At 32.7% G+C, this 22532-nt stretch overlaps 1 protein-coding gene across 4 annotated transcripts in view; it reads right to left on the bottom strand.

Moving 5' to 3' along the window:
- LOC110097932 (probable serine/threonine-protein kinase BSK3) overlaps positions 1-22532 on the bottom strand; it is a 44523-nt gene that overhangs the window by 3144 nt on the left and 18847 nt on the right. For all 4 annotated transcript variants that reach the window (XM_020824595.2, XM_020824597.2, XM_020824598.2 and 1 more), the window contains exons 5-9: positions 15162-15295; positions 14967-15072; positions 13408-13493; positions 12960-13148; positions 756-920 (exon numbers count right to left, since the gene is read on the bottom strand). In XM_020824595.2, the coding sequence (XP_020680254.1) occupies positions 756-920; positions 12960-13148; positions 13408-13493; positions 14967-15072; positions 15162-15295 (680 nt within the window). The remainder of the gene's footprint in view (positions 1-755; positions 921-12959; positions 13149-13407; positions 13494-14966; positions 15073-15161; positions 15296-22532) is intronic.

Below are 22532 nucleotides of genomic sequence, written 5' to 3'. Positions count from 1 at the left end.
CAGGGTGGCTACATTTTATGCATTGATGATTAGTACACCTGAAAATCCAGAATAACAAAGGAAAAAATATTTTCATAAAAATTGCAGTTCTGCTCTCTCTACTGTCCAAAAGTAACATTTTTTAGCTCAAATATGGAAAACATCTTCATCAAAAAATTTCGGAAGAGTTCTAAATGCTGCTTTTGAGCATCTGCCTTCATCAATGCCAGTAGAGCTAAGTACTTCAACATTTCCCCTCTTTTCATAATAATTTCTCTTACTTGTTTATTTTTGTTAAGATTGCAATTAAAATTGTAATTGGCCACTCTCAATAAAGCGATATTTAGAGGGTGAGTGCAAGGGATGGAAATGCTACAAATTACAAATTACTAAAGAGTTCAACACACGGAGAAAAAAGGGACTAAAGTTTAAATAAATCTTCCAACCAAAATCTAAATCTGGTATTGTAGAATTTCTAGATCCTATTTAACATTTGATATAATAAAAAAGCAAGTGTAAATCATAATTAGATCTTCTAAATGAATTGCACGTTACTAACATAAAAAAAATTGACATCATTAACAGAGATTAAAACTGTATAAACATAGAATTGCTATGGTGTCACATCACTGAAGTTAAATGCATGCAACTCACTCAAATCTCAATTGACGGTGCAAAGAAAACCAAATCCATTAGAATTACAAAGAAAAAGGATGCACAAACATAGAAACATCTATGATATATCATAGATAAATAACAGGAAAAAGAGTTAAAACCTCATTTGCTGTTCCTTCATCATCTTTGTAGCCAATCTTTTCCAGTATCTCATGTATAGCTGTCAAATCCATTCGAAGGCAAGCCTCACCCAGCGGAGAAAGTGACAAAGACTCAATAGATGATTCATCTCCATGTGGCATATCCATCAAAACATACGAAGGAACCTATATCATATTTTTTTTATACACTTAGAAAATTCAAGAAGATTAAGACGCACAGAAAATTTAAGCAAGATTAGCTGCATTGCGTATGCATCACTTAAGCTTTTAGAATTGACAGCATAGCCATTAATATGATTAAGAAGACTAAACAATGCTGGGAGAAAGAAATAATGATGAAGTGGAGTACTCTTGACTGCTACTTTTCTTGCTCATGAAATTATTCACAGAACTCATACCAAGAAGCTTGGCAAATTTATATCTAAGGTGGATTTTGAAAAGGCTTTCTGCAGCTGTAATTGGAATTTCATTCTTGATATCCTTTAAGGGTAGATTTTACCCTCCACTCATAATTGCTGGGATTAATCATCACTAAACCTACCTCTCATCTCATTGTTAACGGTGAAGTGGAAAAGCAATTAAAGTGTTTTAAAGGTTGCTTCAATTAAAGTGTTTTAAAGGTTGCAGACAAAGCGAAAACCTATCTGCTTTTCTATTTAACATGGTGAATATTACACAGAAAAATTGTAAAATATACAATTTGTTCATGACTCTGTTCTTTTTCAGGGCTACTACCTCCCAAGCTCTTGTTCCCAAGACTACTCTTCTATTGTTTGAGAATGTTTATGACGCTAAGATTTGTTTCTCCAAGCCCTCACTGATTTATATTGGTGCTAGCACAAACAAAGGCTAGGAATTGGCTAACTTAATGGTAAATAATTTGGTGTTCCTATTAGAGATGAAATACTCAAAAAAGACGTGGAACTCATTTATCGATTACATTTGATCCAAAATTCTAATTGAAAGGCAACTTCTGATTCAGAGGAAATCAGCTCACACTCATAAACTCAGTGTTTTCTACTGGCCCAAAACATTATTTCTCTCTTTTGGGTTCCTCGTAGAGTGATTTTAAAAAGTGAATGTACAAGAAAGAATTTATTCTGAACTGGTAAAGGTGTGGGAAGAAGCTTGATGTTAATTAGTTGAAGTGTATTGGCAGACTTAAAGGATGTTGTAGGCATTGAGATCAAATATCTTAAGCAAATGAAAATTGCTTTGTTAGGAAGGCGGATTTGGAAATCAATTAATACCTATTTTATTTTTATTTTTTGTAAGAAAGAAGATAAGAGATAAGTACTTCACAAAATCAACCACAGCTAAGGTTTTGCCTATACAAGATTTCTAATTGTTCCAGTCTTATGAAAGATGTTAAAAATGTTGTTGGGCTTTTCTTAAATAACTTTAAAGCCTGAATCTAATCATGAATGTAAATCTAGGCTTCATATAAACTAAATCTAACCTTGAATGTGAATCCAAATATATGATAGAAATTGAATCTATTCTAGACTGTGAATATGCACTTTTCATCAAAATTCTTGAATATGAACCTGCGTTTTTAAAAAATATTGAATATATTGCAAAATGTTTTGTTGAGGAACTCATATCGAATGGAGAAGATTATTCAATTGCACAAAATAATTTAAACCCTGATGCAAAGTTTATTTAAATTACTTTCACCAATCAAAATGGAATTGATTTAATTTTTGGAATTTTAGTTTCATAGCATAAAAATTCAATGAATTTAATTAAAATTAAGGCTATAAATGAAACTACAACTTTAGAGATCAAACACGGAAAAAAAAAAAAAAAAACATAAATCTTTGTCTCTAGGGTCACATATTGGCGTTCCAACATTTGCGTTATTTCAATTTCATATCATTTATCTGATATGGAATTAATTGACTAATTTGAATGAAGGGATTCACATTAATTAAATATGTCAAGTATAAGTTTCTTGCTAATGTAAATAAGAGATAAGTGGAAATAAAGTAATGGCACTTTCTAAATCCCAAAAAAATTCTTATAAGAGCCTCTAAGGAATTACCTACAAGAAATGCAGGGCCAAAAAAACTTTTGCAACCTATTGAACCTAACACTTACAAACTAAAACTCTAAGAAGTATTGGTACATATCCCCTCTTCAATGTATTTGATTTATCTATATTTCATAAACCTGTTTCCAGCACATTGGATTCTCCCTCTTTCCCTCCCCCTCCTTATAAAAAATTCATGTCCAATACCATAACAGATGAATCAAAACTCATATTGATCCAAAAATAAATTTATATGTAAGGATTGTGCCAAGCTTTTGCTAATTTATGAAGTAGTAACCTGCAAATTGGGATTTTTATGTTTGCAGCTTGCATCTCATCCTAAGTTACAGTAAAAATCCTAAATCTTTGACCATCTTACATCAATATTAAAGTAAATTTTTATCTTTATACATATTCTGCAAAGCTAAATCAAACTTTACTTTAGGGTTGATGAACTTATATAATTTATGACTTTGCTTTATATATACTCTTTCCACCCTAAAAAATCCATCTTCAAAGCTCTACTAAAAAAATCTCAAAATATCACTTTCAATGTTTTCTTTGATCTCTTCATCTTTAACTAAGATCAATTCTGATGCAATCATGATTTTTGTATTTTTATTATCAAGCATTGAACATTAGTTTTTAATTTAGTTTTATATTTTTTTAGCTATCCAATGATTATGGTAGGTTGTGCTTGGGCTTTGGTAGACCTTTAGTTTGCTAGCTTGTTGGGTCCCTTGGGCTGCTGCTAGTTCTTAGGTTGGCTTATGGTTCTCGGTTTGAGCTGAAGATGATGTTGGGAAGTGGTGGTTAATTGATGTTTAGCTTTATTCCCTAAGTTGTTTGCTCACTAATGTTGAGCTGAAGTTTAGCTCATTAAATGGGAGATTTATTGCACTTCCTAGCTCATCAATCCAAAAAGGTATGCTATTAATTATTGGATTCAATTTGGAGTGGACTTACCTCTTCTCCTCCCCATGGTCATGGTAGCTTTATTCCCTAAGTTGTTAGCTCATTATAGTTTTGCCCATCGTTCTCCTTATCTGGCTTCTTCCATCTAGTTTGCTTGCATCAAGTTTGGTATCAGAGCAAGTTCTTATCCTTGGTTGGTGTGATTTTTGTTGGCTTCTTGTCTTTGTTTGGTGGATCTTTTCTAATTTCTAAGATGGCTAATAATCCGGGAGATTAGCAAAATCTTATGCAACAACTGAATAATTTGTAACAACAAATCAATATCATGGCTAAAGCAATTGAAAATTTGAATGTTAATAATGTTAATCCTAATGTGCAAAATTCTAAAAGTGAAGAGGAGGTTCCTAAAAATCAAAACAGGCAACAAAGAAATTGGGATCATTGAATTAAAATTGATGTTCCTAACTTTGAGGGAAAACTTCAACCCGATCAATTCCTTGAGTGGATAGAAAAGATGGATCAGTTTTTTTGAGTGGAAAGAAATACCTGATAATAGGAAGGTTGGCTTTGCTAGCCTAAAACTTTATGGTCATGCCTTAACTTGGTGGAAATTTTTTCAAAAGAATAGACTTAGGAGAGGAAAAGAAAAAGTCCAAAACTGGGAAAGAATGAAGGAAAAAATGAAAGGGAAATTCTTGCCAACTGATCATGCTCGAACAATATTTCAAGAATTTAATAACTTGCGACAAGGAAATCAATTTGTTGAAGAATACACCGAAATGTTTTACAAACTTCAATCCATAAATGATTTAAATGAATCTGAAGAGAAAACTGTTTCAAAATACATCAATGGCTTAAAATGGTCAATCCAAGATCAACTTAACTTGCATCATCTCATTAAAACTGACGAAGCTTATCGTATGACACTAAAATTTGAAAAGCAACATCAACGGAAAAGGGATCACAATAAAGTAATGGAAACATATAAACGACGACCAACTGGCTGGGTTAAAACTCAATCTCAAGCTTCTGGGGGAACATCTGGTGTGAAAGTTAAAACTTTTGAAAATCAAAATGCAGATAAAGGAAAGGGAATAATGGGTGCTAAACCTACTGATCAACCTAAATTAATTGGACCATGATATAAATACGGGCTTTATGGTCATCTTTCTGCCACTTGTAGGAAGAACAATCCTCCAAGAAATAATCTCATTAAAAACGATGAAAACTTGGAAGAAGAAGAAGTAAATGAATCTGAATCTAAAAATGACATTGAATTAGAAAAGGTTGATGTTGAAGGAGATGAAGGTGAAAAGTTTTTGGTAATTCGACAAGTCTTAACAACAAAAATTGACAAATGGGATAGGTGGCTAAGAAGAAACATATTCAAAACAACTTGCACGATCGAAGGAAAAATCTGCACTCTTATGATAGATAGTGGGAGTTCTGAAAATTTTGTTTCTCCAAAACTGGTTGACAAACTTAAAATAAAGTCAACACCACTTGCCAAATCCTATAAAATCTCTTGGTTTAAGGAAGGGGTGAGGTTCTAATCACTAAGCAAAGTACTGTCAATTTATCTATTGGGGGTTCTTTCAAAGATCAAGTTGTTTGTGATGTTGTGCCTCTTGAAGTTTGTCATATTTTGTTAGGACGACCTTGGCAATACGACCACAAAACTATTCACAATTGAGAGAAAAATACATATACTTTGTTGCAAAATAATGAGTTTACTCTTCATCCACATAAAAATGTGCCTGATTCGCCTGTTAAGAAAAACTTGGTTGCCAAAATTAATTCTCCTGAACTGCTTTTAAATACTAATGATTTGAAACATTCTGAATTTGCTTATTTGGTTTTGGGAAAAGAATTTGATACTGCTTTTCAAATCCCTAAAGAAATGCAAGCTTTAATTGATGAGTTTTCTGACCTAACTCCTGATGAATTACCAATATGATTGCCTCCAATTCAAAAAATTCAACATCATATTGATTTAATTCCTGGAGCTACTTTGCCTAACCTTCCTCATTACAGAATGAGTCCATCTGAGCATGCTGAACTTTTTAAGCAAGTGACTGATTTGTTTAAAAAAGGTTTGATTCAAAAAAGTTTAAGTCCATGTGCTGTGCTTAGTCAAGAGGGAAAACCTGTTGCTTACTTTAATGAAAAATTGAATGAAACTAGATCCAAATATTCTACTTATGATTTGGAGTTTTATGCAATTATTCAAGCTTTGAAATTCTGGATATGTTATTTGATTCAAAGGGAATTTGTTTTAAATACTGATCATGAAGCACTTCGTATTTTGGACTCTCAAAAAAATTTGAATAAAAGGCATGCCAAGTGGGTTTTATTTTTGCAAGAGTATACTTTCCATATCAAACATAAAACTGGTGTTTTAAATAAAATTGATGATGCTTTAAGCAGGAGATCTCATTTGTTAATAACTATTTATCCAACTATCACTTCTTTTTATTTTTTGAAAGATACTTATGCAGGTGATTCTGATTTTAAGGGTATTTGGGATTCTTGTATTGCTTCTGGAACCGATCCTTCTGCTCAATTTGTTATACATAAAGGTTTTTTTGTTTAAGGGATCTAGACTTTGCATAACTAAAAACTCTTTGAGAGAACAACTTGTGAAAGAACTTTATAGTGAGGGTTTGGGTGGACATTTTGGGCAAGGGAAAACTATTGCTTTAGTTGAAGAAAAATATTTTTGGCCTCACATTAGAAAGCAAATTGCTAAGTTGATAAAATAATGTAAAATATGTCAGGCTTTCAAGGGAATTTCACAAAATTCTGGTTTGTATACCCCTCAGCCTATTCCTAACAAATCTTGGGAGGATATTTCAATGGATTTCGTTTTGGGTTTGCAAAATGGCATATTTTATTCCTTACAAAAAAACTTCTGATGTTTCTTACATAGCTGATCTTTTTTTTAAAGAAATTGTTCATCTTCACGGTGTTCCTCGTACTTTTACTTCTGATCGAGACACTAGATTTTTGAGTCATTTTTGGATAACACTTTGGGCAAAACTTGGGACTACTCTTCAATTTAGTAGTGCATATCATTCTCAAACTGATGGACAAACTGAAGTTGTCAATCGAAGCTTAGGAAATTTATTAAGATGTCTTGCTGGAGAAAAACCATCATAATGGGATTTAGTCTTGCCTCAAGCTGAGTTTGCTTATAATAATTCTGTTAATCGTTTCACTGGCAAAACTCCTTTTGAAATTATTTATGGACAACCTATTCCTCAAATTTTAGATAGAAACTGCTTGCCTTTACCTAACAAAACTAGTGCTGAAGCTTTTGAAACTTTTTACCACAAAAAGACCATCCAACAGCAAGTCCTTGAAAAATTCCAAGAGACTAATGCTAAGTACAAGTCTACTGATGATAAACATCGAAAAGAGGTTATTTTTAACGAGGATGACTTGGTTATGGCTTACTTTTGTCGCCAACGATTTCCTGTTGGTACTTTTAAAAAGTTAAGCAGAAAGAGATTTTGACCTTTTCGTGTGCTTCGAAAATTAGGCACAAAAGCCTATCTGTTGGATCTACCTATTTCTGTTGGCACTTCTCATGTATTTAATGTTTCTGACATTTCTTTATATGAAGGAAGTTCTGACGATTCTGTGAAAATTGAAACTTTGCCACTCTCCACTTCTATGACAAAATTTGAAGAACAGGTTGAAGATATTATTGATGTCAGAATTTCTAAAATAAGGCATGGTGAGCATAAGAGGTTCTTGGCAAAATCGAAGAATCGTTCTCTAACCGACTGCACTTGGATGGATGCTAATGAGCTAAAATGGCGTCATCCTAATCTTTTTCAGAAAGTTACTGAAACTTTCTCATCCGGAGATGAGACTTTCCCACCAGGGGGGAATTGATGCAATCATGATTTTTGTATTTTTATTATCAAGCATTGAACAATAGTTTTTAATTTAGTTTTATATTTTTTTAGCTATCCAATGATGGGAAAGCATCCAATGATCATGGTAGGTTGTACTTGGCTTTGATAGACATTTGGTTTGCTAGCTTGTTGGGTCCCTTGGGCTGCTGCTGGTTCTCGGGTTGGCTTATGGTTCTCGGTTTGAGCTGAAGATGATGTTGGGAGGTGGTGGTTAATTGATGTTGAGCTTTATTCTCTAAGTTGTTAGCTCATTAATGTTGAGCTGAAGTTTAGTTCATTAAATGGGAGATTTATTGCACTTCATTGCTCATCAATCCAAAAAGGTATGCTATTAATTCTTGGATTCAATTTGAAGTGGACTTGCCTCTTCTCCTCCCGCTTGTCTTCTCGTTTTCTTGTGCTGGGTGACTTTCCCATGGTTTGCCCCTTTGGTTCCCGTGGCTACCTGCTTGGTTTTGCGGCTGTCTGCTTGGTTCCCATGGCCTCTCTTCTCTGTTTTGCTGTACCGAATGGGACTGATGTATTGTGGCTGTTGGCCTTTCATTTCCCTAAATCTAATTGGTTTAGTTGGAGGTGCTATGGCTATTTGGTTTCCCTCTCTTGCCTATATATAGAAGATGATTTTTGAAGGCAAAGGTTGTTGAAAATTGTTGAGCTTAGTCTCTAAAAACCTTAGGGTTTTCTCTTCTTCTTGGAAAAGCTTGAGAGCTTTGTCCAATCCTCCTCCTCCTCTATTTCGTCTGGGCTTCTTACCTCTTTCTTCTCTACGCAAGTTCCACTCCATTTGTATCCTTCTTCTTGAGCTTTGGAGGTGTTTGTTGGTTGATTTGGGAGCATTTGCTGGAGGAGTTTGGTTGGACGTTTGGACCTTCTTGCTGTGGTGGACCATCAGTTTGCTAGCCCTAAGCACATACTTTACTTAACCTACATTTCGATGCATGTGAGGAAACCGTTCTGTCGGTTGTTCTGAAGATAGCGACTTTTTAAGTTTCTTTTGTTTCTTTTGATCTCTCTTCTCGTTTTTTTCGTCGGTTTTTGTGCTTATAGATGATTGCTACTATTTGAATCGAGTTTGGTTATAGTTTTGCCCAACGTTCTCCTTATCTAGCTTCTTCCATCTAGTTTGCTTGCATCAAATTCTTGTAACTACTAACACATTAACTTGATATATTGCCTCAATTATTTTATAAATCTCATTTCTTTATATCTAACGTATCAAGATCATGACAAACTATAATATTCCATATTACCCTCTCTGCAAAATTTTAGACCGGCCCTTGGGCCGGAACAGAAGGCGGAAACAAGAGGGGGGCAGAAGCCTGGCTTGGGCGGCAGCTTGAGTTGGATCCACACAATAATGAAGGGTTAGGAGGGAAAATTCAAATAGGGGCTATTTAGTGATTAATGAATTGTCCTTTTTACTTTAAATAATCTTCTTCTTGCTAGTGTTAGGTTTTCATCTTAAATTTGGACTGAAATTTGAGATCTTAGTGTTAATTTTGGGCTCTAGACTCTAGCTAGAGATTTGGAGGGTTGAATCTTCCTCTCGAATTGAAGATTTATTGTATCGGGCTATTCCTTTCCTTCTACTATTGAATTTTTAGTGATTTTCCCTGTTTTTCCTACAGTCTTGGGCAAAATCTGCTGTCTTACTGCAGAAATTCTCTGAAATTCTGCTCTGTTTGCCACTATTTTGTGTTGTTTCCTATCACAAAACTTCCGGCCTCATCATTATTATTATGCAAATCAATAGGATTTATTTTCAGCTAATAGTATTATGTACAAGAAAATACTTATCATTGTAAGTGAAAATTGATTCTTTTAAACTTAACATGAGATTTAATAATAAAAAGGACAACAACATGCATACTGGATAGAAACCTATGTAATAGATATTTGGACAAATAATGCTCCACTTTAAAAGGAAAGAATGATCAAAGTTGAATATGCCACCTAGGGCTGTTAATTTCTCGCTTGAAACTCACTTTAGTTTTGAATCAAATAAAAATCAATTCAAAATATTGAGTTATGAGAGGAATTATAAATTAAATGTGAGTTATGACGGATAAATAAAAAATTATTAGGCTAACTAAGAAATGGGTGTCTGCATACATCAAACTATGTTTATAATAGGCAAAATTTGTTTAGTGTAGTGATTCTTAGACTTGATTTAGTCGAAAGAAGACAAGTTCAAAACTTGCAACCAATACTTTTCCATTGTTTTAAAATTTTTGGATTTCAAAATGACTCAAATTCATTTTGATTTTACTAGAAATTTAATCATATCGAGTCGACACATCTTAACTCAAAACATACTTTACTTTAGAGTTGAGTTAAACCCTATTTCGAATTTGAGCAAAATTTGACTTGCACACTAATAGCCAAAAGAAAGCAGCAAAAGGCCCTAGAAAAAAATAGTAGTATTTATATGATATCGTATGTGTAAAGCTAACATATAACAAGCCAAATGGTAATAAATTAAAGATTGAGATTAGGTTGGTAAATTAATCATTTCAAACCTTCTCAATAATATTAATCACCTATTCAACTTCTAAGATAAATCAAGGATTTACTAGGTTAATCTAGAATAATATAAATCTCATTACACCTTCAAACTGATAGTAGAAGAGATTTAATCATATATCTTTTCAAAAATAAGAGACTCTAATAAATTCTTTAACAAAATCTCAGTTCCTAGTAATGATTAGGAACGAAGAGTAGTTTTGCTTATAACTTGCTTCAAGCAATATATTGCATGAACTATAGACTTTAAAATATCAAAGCTATATAAATGCAAGAACGTAAATGAATCTTGAGCGAAAAATCCATAAGTATGTATGTACTTGCATTAACAATAAATTACTCGTCAAAACCAAATAATTTTATACTAACATGACTATGCAAGGCAGTAAAACAAAAAGGCAAAGGCAAGCATTAACAACCATAAGCAGTCACTTGTAGAAAAGTTGCATCTTCAGGCCCAAGGTGCATATTTTTCTTAGAAGAAAATTAGAATTTCAATTATCTTGGTATGAAATAGATGATATGACAATCCTGATACCACAGTTACATAGACAACATTAAGAAACGAGCAAAGGTAAAAAATCTGATATTGTGGGTAAAGATAAGTGAGCAACTGCGAGTATAAACAGGAAATGCGTAAACTGCATCTATAAATGATTCTTGATATGAAGATTCAGACAATTTACAGGGATTTTAAATAGGATGGAAGATTGGCAGTCATACACATTCAGAGAGAATTCATGCCCATTTTATGAACAATGGAAAAGGAATGTTGTCAACGAAAATATGGGATGAATAGAAACTAAAAGAGAAACACTTGACTAGCAAAAAGTTTCCTTCCAACATCTATTACACTATGTAATTACAAAGAGACTTGGTTGGTTGATGGTAAACAGTGTAAAAGATCACATTGCCTTCACCAGATGCAATGCAGAACATTATTGTTACATGAAAGGTGTTTGTAAGCATTGCATTATATTTCATTTGATTGCAGGAGCAAATATTAGTGTGATTAATAAACTGAAAGAAAAGTTGACAAAGGAGTTTTGACATGAAGGGATTAGGAGAGATGAAGAAAATTCTTAGGACTAATCATGACAAAATGACCAGCATGCTGAAGCCATCTCAGGCTAAGTATAATGAGAAGGTATTACGTTTAAATAAGTTCATGTAAAATCTATAAGAACTCCCATGGCTGGCCGCTTTAAATTGGCTGCTCAACAATGACATTAAACTAATGAGGAGATAGAACATAAATCTAAACAATCAATTCACTAATGAATCCTGTGATACGAAAAAGACTTGATAAAGATGATGCAGTGGCAGTTCTCTGGAAATATATGTCAAATGCACAAAAGGCACATTAAGAGGTGATGAAATGGATTATGTGTTAATTGAAAGGTACTATAAAAACCTCAATGATAGTTCTGAAGGGTAACAAAAAACTGACAATATTTGTTTATGTTGATATAGATAGTGATTTAGATACATGTAGAAGTACAATAGGATAAATCAATACCTTGGGAAAAGCTATTATCAGTGGCATCTCACAAGTACCAATGATTTTGACCTTATCAACCATAAAGGTAGAATATGTTGCAGTTGTTAAGGTTGGCAAAGAAACGATTTAGATATAGACTTTCTTTAAGAAGTTGGGAAAAGAATACAATAATAGTGTTCTTTATTATACCAGTCGATGCTAACCATCTTGCTAAGAATGCTATAATTTATTCTAGGCTAATTATTTTCAATTAAAATAATACTTTATCTGAGATCTATTAAGAGGGTGGCATTCAAAGAGCAAAGCAAAAAGATCTGAGAACCCAGCCAACATGCTAATAAAAATAGTCACCACTGAAAAACACTTTTTTATATAGCCTTGAATATCAATGGATGATTGTGTGGAGATGTTGCAAAAAGTTAATTTCTACCAATTAGAAAATGAAAACAAAAATCATCTCCAGGCGGAAGTACAAATTTATCTCAATTATCTTCTTGGATAATCATAGCTTAAAATTTTTGTTAAAAATAATTATTTTGGAATAAGCCTCAAATCAAAATTTAAATAAAAGATTTCACCACCTCAATCTTTGTTAAATATCATAAGTAGAAGAAATTGTAGATATTGGGATTTCTAAATATGCTGTCCTGAGGCAAAGAGTGAAAGGGAAGGTGCTATGAGGTAAAGTTCTTAATTGAATTTGGCTTAATGAGTTTGTTGTGTTAGAGTAAAATAATAGAAGAAAGAGAAAGAGAAGAAAATAAAGGAACAGAAAAAATAAGAAAATTTGCTTGGCTCCATTATTTCTGGTTGTGGCAAACGTTCAGCACGGTGGAAGAGAAATGGTGCCAGATTACGCATTGATGTGCTAAGAAAAATCCCATGACAAAAACAGGGATTACAATGTGCGGTTCTTTAGTATCTTCTACTTCAGGTCTCATTATGTCCGTTTTTTATTGTTCTCCCAAACATATAAAGGATTATGTGAGAAAATCTGATTTACTCTTCTTTATAATAGTGCCAGTATTTCTTTCTGTGGCTGCCAATTTAGACAAGACAATCAACTAAATCACATAAATTGTCTTTTGCTTCGAGTTTCTTGCAAATTACCCAAAAAAAAAAATACAAACTACAAGAGAAGCAAATCATATGCATCGCTACAATGGAAACATATAATTTGTTTGGAAAATTGCATAAAAACAGGACTTTTAAAAATTTAAAATTTATAGGGAAAAAATAAGAGCATTAATAGAGAGATAAACATGTAAGACAAATATCACAGATGGCAGTAACAAAATCAATAAGCTCACCTCAACTTCTTTTTGGAGAGGTGTCAATGCAAGGACTAATGATTTTACATTAGGCCGTTCACGTTGCTCAAATTGTAAACACCTCGAAGCTAAGCGCACTAGTTCAGTGCCATCCTCATTTGAAAACTGCCCTTCCAAACAGGAATCTGTCAGCATGTGAAAGTTTCTATCTTTTATCAAATCCAAGGCCTGCCCAATATTATACATAGGAATTAGAGGCAGCATGATGGAACAGGAATCTGACAAGTAAAAAAGGAGGTTTAACTGAGCTCTAAGATGTTTCAATCAACAAAATCCGTTATTTAGTTAATATAAGTGTAGTTTCTTAATTATGAAGTGCAGTAAAAGCTACAAACACACAAACATGTTTATCATTATGTTACTCGTTTGAAAAGTCCTCTAATAATTTAATCACTAAATCTAAATATAACCAAGAAATGGTACTGACGTGGCTTGGAGGAATATGCTTTCCGCTAAGAACATCAAGCAGCAATGTGCCAAAGCTGTAAATCACACTTTCCTGCGTAATCCTTCCTACAAATTCAAGAGAAGCAAAGGCAGAATAAATAAAAAAATATATCAAGAATGGATTAGATTCTATACATGTAGCAATGTTAACTACAATTATAACTCAATTTGATAGATAAAGTATAAAGAAGTGTCTAAACCTTAGGTGAGGCTTGATTATTTTAAATGAATATAAAGCTAATTCGACTTCAAATTGTTCATAAAAAAAAAATGCGGCATCTTTAAAGAGCAATTGTTTTGCAATCGAACATCCCAACATGAGAACAGTTAAGAAGCATGCTAGGATAAATTATAATTAAGCATTAACACCAAGTACAAGAATTTTAGTAATCCACATAAAGAAGCAGAGGAGGTAAGAAATAACCTGTAAAAAGAGATAACTAGAGACATGTACTCGATTAAAATATCTCATAATGAAATAAAATATTAGTTTAACTGACTGATATCATAAAAAAGCAGATTTTAACCTCATATCTAAACAACATATACAAAAGTAGACTTCTTTCTAAATCATCGGTATTCAGTATTTGAGCAATCCTGAGAAGTAATTATGCATGGACAAATTCAGAATTCCTGGTTATCACAAATGTATGACAAGCAGATTTCAAACTTGTGTGAATTTTTTTACATTTTCTGACAATCTCCGATTCAAATAAAGTAGCAACATATATTGGTTGTTAAAAAGAATCAATTTGACTTTTATAAGACATAATAATTCAAAACAGTTCACTCTCATATTTAGATGCAACTGTCAACACAACTAATTTTGATTAAACAAACTAAAATCAGCAGACTTTACTAAATTTTTCTGCATCAAAGAAAATCATGTATACCTCGACCAAGGGAGAACAATGAAACAATATGTTTAGCTTTTGTCAAATGTATGACTTGGTGTTTGTTTTTCTTGATCTCCCACATTATTTTGTCAAATCCAACATGATTAGACTAAAACAAATTAATAAAGGGTAAGTTTTACGTGAGTGTCACACTACAAGTTCCAAACAACAAGAGTGAAGAATTGTTAAATTCTTCCTCTACACTTTTATAAAGCTGTAAGGCTGTAATAAAGCAAAATCAAAAGTAAGTAGTTAGCTGTCAGAACTTGATCTTAGAATGCTCAATCAAGTTCTCTTTGAACTTGACTTCTGAAAAAATTTGTTTGCAAAGTTTATATTTATTTACTCCGATAAAAGAGAGGTTGCATCATACCGAAAGAACATACACAGACCAATTCATTTAAAGAGAAAGTACAAAGTGCAAATGTGTAACCTCAGTTGCGGCTCAACTCAGTAAATTCACATGAATTCAGTAATATTCAGTCCTATTAATCCTTTCAAACAAACATATCGGCTTTTATGAATAGTCTTTCATATAAATATGCCAATGCAGAACTATATTTTGATAGTTGAAAGTAGTTTGTTGCCTCTAAAATATTCATGTTTTCTCACATAAAAATAAAAGCAAAAGATCTGAAAATACCAGTTCTCAGATATTCTGGAGGAGTGAATGCTAAATTTGTGCTGTAACTTTTACCATCCCGACTATTCTTCATCAGGCCAAAGCATGAAAGCCTAGGATTGCAATCCTATAACACGCTAATCAATGATGAGAGATAAAGAAGCTAGAGATGTATGAAAGAATGTTGAGAACTGCCCTAAGAAACATGATACCTACATCATCAAATAGAATTCTATAAGCATTAAGATCATGATAAAGATCACGGCCATTGCTAGTGCAATATTCCAAGGCTTCTGCTAGATAAAGTGCAACCCTCAGTCGCATTTGCCATTTCATGGGTTGATTCTCCCCTGCAAAACAAATAATTTAACAATGAAAATCTATAATACATAATTTAAGTGAGGTAAATAGCAAGGAAGATCACTAAAACAAAGATTAAACGCATTTGTTTACTAAAAATTAGAAAGATAATCTAAACAATTATGAATGATTGCAAATCAACGAAGAAATAAGAAATCAGTAAAGGCATGTGCCAACTTACGTAAATTATTCAATCTTGACAACGTGTCTCATCAAAGTCACAGGAAATGACATCATATACCTGATTTTCTCAATCAGGAGCACACGAAATTTCTAATTTCAGAAGTTTCATAAACAATTTATTCAAAACATTGGCATAACAGAGGTTGATTACTTTTATTTCAATTATAACAACACACGGTTGTACATTAGTACATCCATCGACTAGTTTGTGCTAGCTAATTTTGCAATAGAAATATAAACTTAGTTGCTAAGAGTTCCACATAATTGGCACAAAGTTGGCAAATATGTGATAAAATTTAGGTCAGTGTAGCTAACATTATTTAGGTAGGAAGGCAACGTGTTTAGTCCCTTTTTAAGCATATTCATTACTTTGCCAAGGTGACCATATAGAGGAGAATTTCAACATTGCCAACTTGGCTTCAAAGGAAATAAGGCAAGGAAAAGGCATGGCCTAAGCACAATAATTCTACCCAGGGCAAATTAATAAGCCCAAAATAGGGAGTGCCTCAAAAGAGGCTTGAGAAAGCCTTTGTTTTGGAACAAGGCACTGCCATCTGTCATTAGATCATTCGATGGCTGAAGATCAAAATTAACTTTCTATATGTATGTTATATTTATAGGGTATTAGAAAAAAATTTTAAAGCAAAATATTATAACTAGACAATGATACAAGCACAGCATAGGCAATTATCAAGAATTGCCAGAGAAAGAAAATACAACGACCAAGAATGAAGCATCCTATAAATCACGAAAATAACCAAATTATCCATTAGACGAAAACCAAATTATTGGTTTAGGGGTTTCATTTTCAATTTTACTCACACTTTTAATGACAAGAGCAACAAATATGTATTCATAGGTGATTGTGATCATTAGATGAAGAAGGCTATACATTGTTAAGGACAAGATCGATTGCTATTTTTGTTTTAATTAGTTGATGTAACAAGGAAACATTTAGTTTGTGATTTTAGATTACTATAATTTGTTTTCTTTAAATTTTTTGTAACTCATATTGATGAAGATCATTCATAAAATTGTTCCTAAGGGCCTTTTGATCTATAAAAGAGGACCATAAAGATTATGATGGAATGCAGTGTTATTTGAATTTCACCCACAACTACCTCTTCAATTCCTCTTACAAATTATCTCTATTCTCCCATCTCTTCCACCTCCCACTCTCTTCATGTTCTCTCTTATACACACATACATAATTTCTCCCTTTAGCATTTCTTTTCTCTTCCCTAGAACATCCATTACTCTGTATTTTTTTCATCTCTTCTCCAATCTCTCTAAATTCCGGCCTCTATTCTTTCTTACAACCCCCCCCCCTCTTTTATTATAAACTCATCTTCCACTATTCTTCTTCTCCTTCGCAATTACTTCATAGTCATATCTCCTGCTCCTTTTCCCCTAAATTTCTAAAAATTATTTTATCTTATTATTTCCCTCTTTTTCTTCCTTATCTGCTCTTTCTTTCTATTACTCTCTTAATTAAACTTGCTCTTCTTTTTCCCCTTTTTTCTCAAGTCAAGAACTCCTGATTTTCAACCATATATAAAGATAACAAGCTTGTATAGTTTTAGTACAATTATAGTACCCTTGAATTTGGAAGAATTTGGAAGTATAAATGTTGGCTTTATCATAATGAGTAGCACTTAACAAAATGCTACCAACATGTATGAGTAGTGCACAATATATTTAAAGACAGAGGCATAAGATAAAATGCAGGCGCCAAGGCATAAAATGTATACCTCCTAATTTTATATTTAATATTGCATAAATAGAAAACAAGATAAAAATAGAGAATATAAGAAAATAATTTGAAATAAATTCCAATATATAAAGCTAACAATTAAAAATTTCATGTTTTAACTCCAAAGCCTAATTAACACTAGAGAGGAGGAGAATTGTAAGGAACTACATCCATATTGAATTGTTTTGAAATTAAAAAAATACATGTGTTTACATAGAGGCATGAGAAGAGAATAATCAAGAAAAATACAATACAAAGTAATATCCGAATAATTACGAAATATTACAATAACAAATAATGTAGATATCTACCGTCAATAAGTTAGCACATGTAATAATTTAGATGTGATAATACACCCCCCACAAACTTAAGGCGGTATGGAAGATGTCCACTTGAGTTTGGAATTAGTATCGACTGGAAATGAAGTAGTAAAAAATTTTTGTTTCCTAGAGATTGTGAGTGTCAAAAAATGAGCATGGACAATTCATCAAAGAGAACTTAATGTGAATTTGACTTAAAAAGTTGGTAAAGAGATCAATTTCAGAGAATTTGCGAATAAGATCCTTGAACGGAGATATCAGTAGAGAGTGATGATAGAAAGCATTATCGAAGAGAATCAATGGAAAGTGGAGAAGAGAGTGTTGATAGAAAGCACAAATGTAACAAGGCCAAAAGTCACCAACACAGACGTTTTAGATAGGTAGAACGCCGAGCTATACATATTTGAAAGTAATATAAAGGGATCAAGATCAGACCCTTCTAGTATGTGGAAATGCTTATTTATGTTTATCAAGTCTAATGTGAGCTTAGCTAAGGCAATTGTACCCTTTGGAACAATTGAAGTTAAACTTGAACGTCTTATGCCATCATTGAGAGCTTAGACAAAGGGTATGGGGAGAGGAATAGGCAGTTAAAGCAATTAGAATTGAGAGCATTGCTAATAAGAGTAAGATTGATCACTTTTGAGATATAATGAATTGCTTCTTCAAAGCATCAAGCAGAAAAAGGCCACTTTGCCATTCATAGGAGAGTTAAAAGAAAGAAGAATATAAAATAAGGTATCATTAGGAGTGTATATTGGATCGATTTGAAAGATTAGATTAATGAATTAGCCAATAAACCAATTGATATTAGTTATAAATTTTAAAAAATCAAACCAACTATTTTTTTTTTTTTTTAAAGAATCCGAACCAAATTTTAGTTCAGTCTATTTGGTTCAATATTGGATGAACTAAAATATAATTAAATTTAATAATAAACATAATTATGTTTAGCTTAATAAAATCTATTTAAGAAAAGTATTGGGTAATCGTTGTTAAAATTGATTAGCAAGTGGCATAAATAACAACCATATCCATTTTTATGCTACCTATTTATTTAAATGGCGATATTAATTTAATCTTAAAATTTTTTTTTTTAATAATTTTTATAAAAGTAAAAAATTAACCAATAACCAATAAAAAATCAAAATTACAACCAATTATTAAACTAATACTTTAATAACCAAACTAAACCAAAACAATAGATTTGATTCGATTTTTTATTTTTATCCAAACAATCCTAATGGGCAAAAGATGTGCCTGCAGTATCAAAGGGATAGTAAAAATAGTTGGTGGTAGAATCAAAATGTGCAAGAAAAGATAAAAAAACAAGAAGATTTGTTATAAAAATTTATTGTAAAATTTCGATAATTGGAAAATATATAAAGAGGCACGTAAGGAGTCTAAGAAAGCAATATGCAATGTAAAGATTTTAGCTTTTAATGATTTATATAATAGATTATATATTAAGGAGGGCAAAAGATATATTTATAAGTTAGCTAAACAAACAAATAGGAGTAGTAAGGATTTAATTCAAGTGAAGTGTATTAAGGATGGAGATTAAAAAGTGCTTTAATTAGAAGAGGATATTCAATAAAGGTGGATGAGATATTTTGCTAAACTTTCCAATGAAAATTATGAGAATGCGATTGGCTTTAGTAACCTTAACAGGCTAAATGAAAATAAAAAAAATGTTATCGGCGTACTAGTAAAACCAAAGTTAAGGAGACTTTAAAGAAAATAAAGTGTGGAAAAGCTATTAGACCTGATGATATTCCAATAGAGTAAAAATGCTTAGGAGATGTAGGAATTTCTTGGCTTACTCAACTTTTTAATATTGTTTTAAAGACTAAAAAGATGTCAGATGAGTGGAGAATGAGCGTGTTCATACCTATTTCTATGAATAAAGGTGATACACAAGATTGTGTGAATTATAGAAGAATTAAGTTAATGTTTCATACTTTAAAATTATGGGATAGAGTTATGGAGCATTGGTAGCGACGTGACACTAATGTTTCTCAAAATCAATTTGGATTCATGCCAAGTAGGTTTACTATGGAAATTGTACATTTATTGAGAGGTTCGATGGAGAAGTATACAGAGAAGGATGATTTATATATGGTTTTTTTTAATTTAAAAAAAGAATATAATAAAGTTCCAAAAGAAGTGCTAAGGAGAGTTCCACATAAGAGAATGGTTAATAATGCTTATATTCAAGTCATTAAGGATATGTATGCATGAGCGGTTACTTGTGTTCAATCACAAGGTGATTTGACCAAGTATTTTCATATTTTAGTTGGATTACATCAAGGATCATCCTTAAGCCCATATCTTTTTTTGCTTTAGTCGTCCATGTTCTCACCAGACATTTGCAAGAGGTTGCACCCTGTTGTATGCTTTTTGTTGATGATATTCTTCTTGTTGATAAGACTAAAGAGGGAGTTGAAGGTAAACTTGAATTATGGAGGTCAACCTTAGAGTCTAAAGGCTTTCATCTGAGTAGATCTAAAACTAAATATATGTTGTGTAATTTTAGTAATAAGAGATCTAGTGGGGGGATTGTGACTTTGGGCGATCAAGTTATTAATAAGAGTACACATTTTAGATATCTTGGGTCTATTGTGCAGAGTGATGGTGAAATAGATGGGATATTATTAGTAGAATTCAAGTCAGATGGTTGAAGTTGAGGAATGCATCGAGCTTGTTGTGTGATAAAAAAGTTTCTCTCAAACTTAAGGTAACATTCTATAAGATGGTAGTAAAAAAAAAAAAAAATGGTAGTAAGACCTACAATGCAAAGAGAAGTATAATATTAAGTTAAATGTTGCAAAGATGAGGATGCTCAAATGGATGAGTGGCTTTACTCTTAGAGACAGGATACGAAATGAGCATATATGTGAGAAGGTTGGAGTAGCTCCAATGGAAGATAAGATTAGAGAGTCGCCTTAGATGGTTTGCTCACATAAAACGGCAGCCTTCGGATGATCCGATTAGGAAAGTAGATGTATTAGATTTGACTTATGTTAAGAAAGATAGAGGTAGACCGTAGACCTAAAAAGACTTGGTTAAAAAAATATTAGAAATGACCTTTATTTATTAGATTTGGATGAGATTTTGACTCTTAACAGGATAATGGAGAAAAAGGATTCATATAGCCGACCCCACAGTAGGATAAAGGCTTGTTGTTGCTGCTGCTGTATCCAAAAAATCCTGACTCGTAGGTAACAGCTCAATTTCAATGCCTTATTAGTTGTCTCAACTTATGGCCTTTTTTTATTTAATTCAAGAATGTGAGTTTCAATCTCATCCTGTGTGAGCTCACAAATCTTCACATTAAGAAGAAACCCAAGCACTGGCATCACCTTCTAACTTTCAAGATACAAATTGAGGTTATTAATATTCTTTTGAACTTCTTAGAACATCTTCATAAAATCCAGCTATAGCCCTTGTAGACAGGCCCTAGCACTGAAAATATTTCTTTTGTTGAGACATTATTGAAGGTGTCTAAGATCAAACAGTCATTGCATTTAAGAATCCGAAATCGAAAGCTTTAATGTTGGGAATTGGGATTGATCTCGTGTGGCATGTGACAATGCAATCAAAGTGCAACAAGGAAGTCTAAGGGAATTGTGATCAAGCAAGAGGATGCCAGTAGGTCACATTAAGCAATGAGATCAGAAAGTCAATTGAAAGACAATGGTGAGGCATAAAAACATTGATAACTCTAATTCAATATTAGAATAGGAAGGATAATAAAGTACAATAATTTTACTAAATTGACTTAACAGTACAAACATATATGTGCCTACCTATATATAAGCAAAAGAAGAAACGATAAAAAAAAAAAGAATATTCTCAATAATATAGTAATATTAGAATAATACATAGTGCAAATTACTACTAAAAAAATATTAGCACATATGATAGTCTAAATACTACAACAAACACAAACATATAAAATTTATTAAAAAAAAACGAGATATTAAAAAAAGACAACAAATAAGTCAATGAAAGTTCCACATAAACAACCGACGAGCGATGGAAATGAAGAAAAACAAGGGAGTCTCAGAAGAAGCAAGTTGAGATAGAATGCATGAAAAACAAATGCCAGTCATTGGGCTTTGATCTTTCTGCAAGCTTGTAGAAAACAAATCGATTTGATAGGAATTTAATTTTAAGATATTACAAGTCATATAATATTTTAATTCATATTATTATTTAAACAAATAGGAATGATATTTATAGATAGATTAAAATCTAGTAATTATATTATTTAAATTAACTTGAGTTATATCATGGAGTTGTTGCCCCGCTCAGGAGGATTAGAAGGTGAACTACAATCACTTGGGGTGATGCCTCGGCCTATAGATGTCTCCACTGACTACCTTAGGGCAGTTTTATCCCACCCAACCTCAAGGCAAGCTCTAAAAATGTCTTTTTAAAGCACTGTTAGTACCTTAACATCATATCCATAGCTGTCAATGGCGCAAAATTGCGCGCGTCATGGCGCACGGCGCGGCGCGGCGCACCTACGGCGCCATGTTCATGGCGAGGCGCATGTGTTTAAAATAGCGCGCGCTATTTGCGCCACATGTGAGCCATGGCGCATTGCGCACGGCGCAAAATACCGCGCCATACTGTTTTTAAATTTCTGTATACTTATAAATATTTTTTTATATTTAAAAATATATCTATATTTTAAGATAAACGACTATTCATTGCCCTAATTTCACGAAAGATTTTCTGTTTGCTGCATCCGCCGAACACATCCCGCAGTCCCTAAGTCGAGGTCGCTGAATCTATCCCGAAGTCGAAGGTTTTTTGTTTTCTATTTGCTGCATTCGCTACTTCCGCCAAATCTGTCCCGAAGTTGAAGTCGTTGTTTCCGCCCTAATCTTACCAGCTGACTCTGATTTGCAACCTCCGTCTGTTCCGCACAGCTCTGTTGTTTTGCATGGCTATTTCTTACAA

This window comes from Dendrobium catenatum, unplaced genomic scaffold, assembly GCF_001605985.2.
Source record: "Dendrobium catenatum unplaced genomic scaffold, ASM160598v2 fragScaff_scaffold_1720, whole genome shotgun sequence".
In the NCBI taxonomy this organism is placed as follows: Eukaryota; Viridiplantae; Streptophyta; class Magnoliopsida; order Asparagales; family Orchidaceae; genus Dendrobium; species Dendrobium catenatum.
This window is presented reverse-complemented; position numbering and strand designations above follow the sequence as displayed.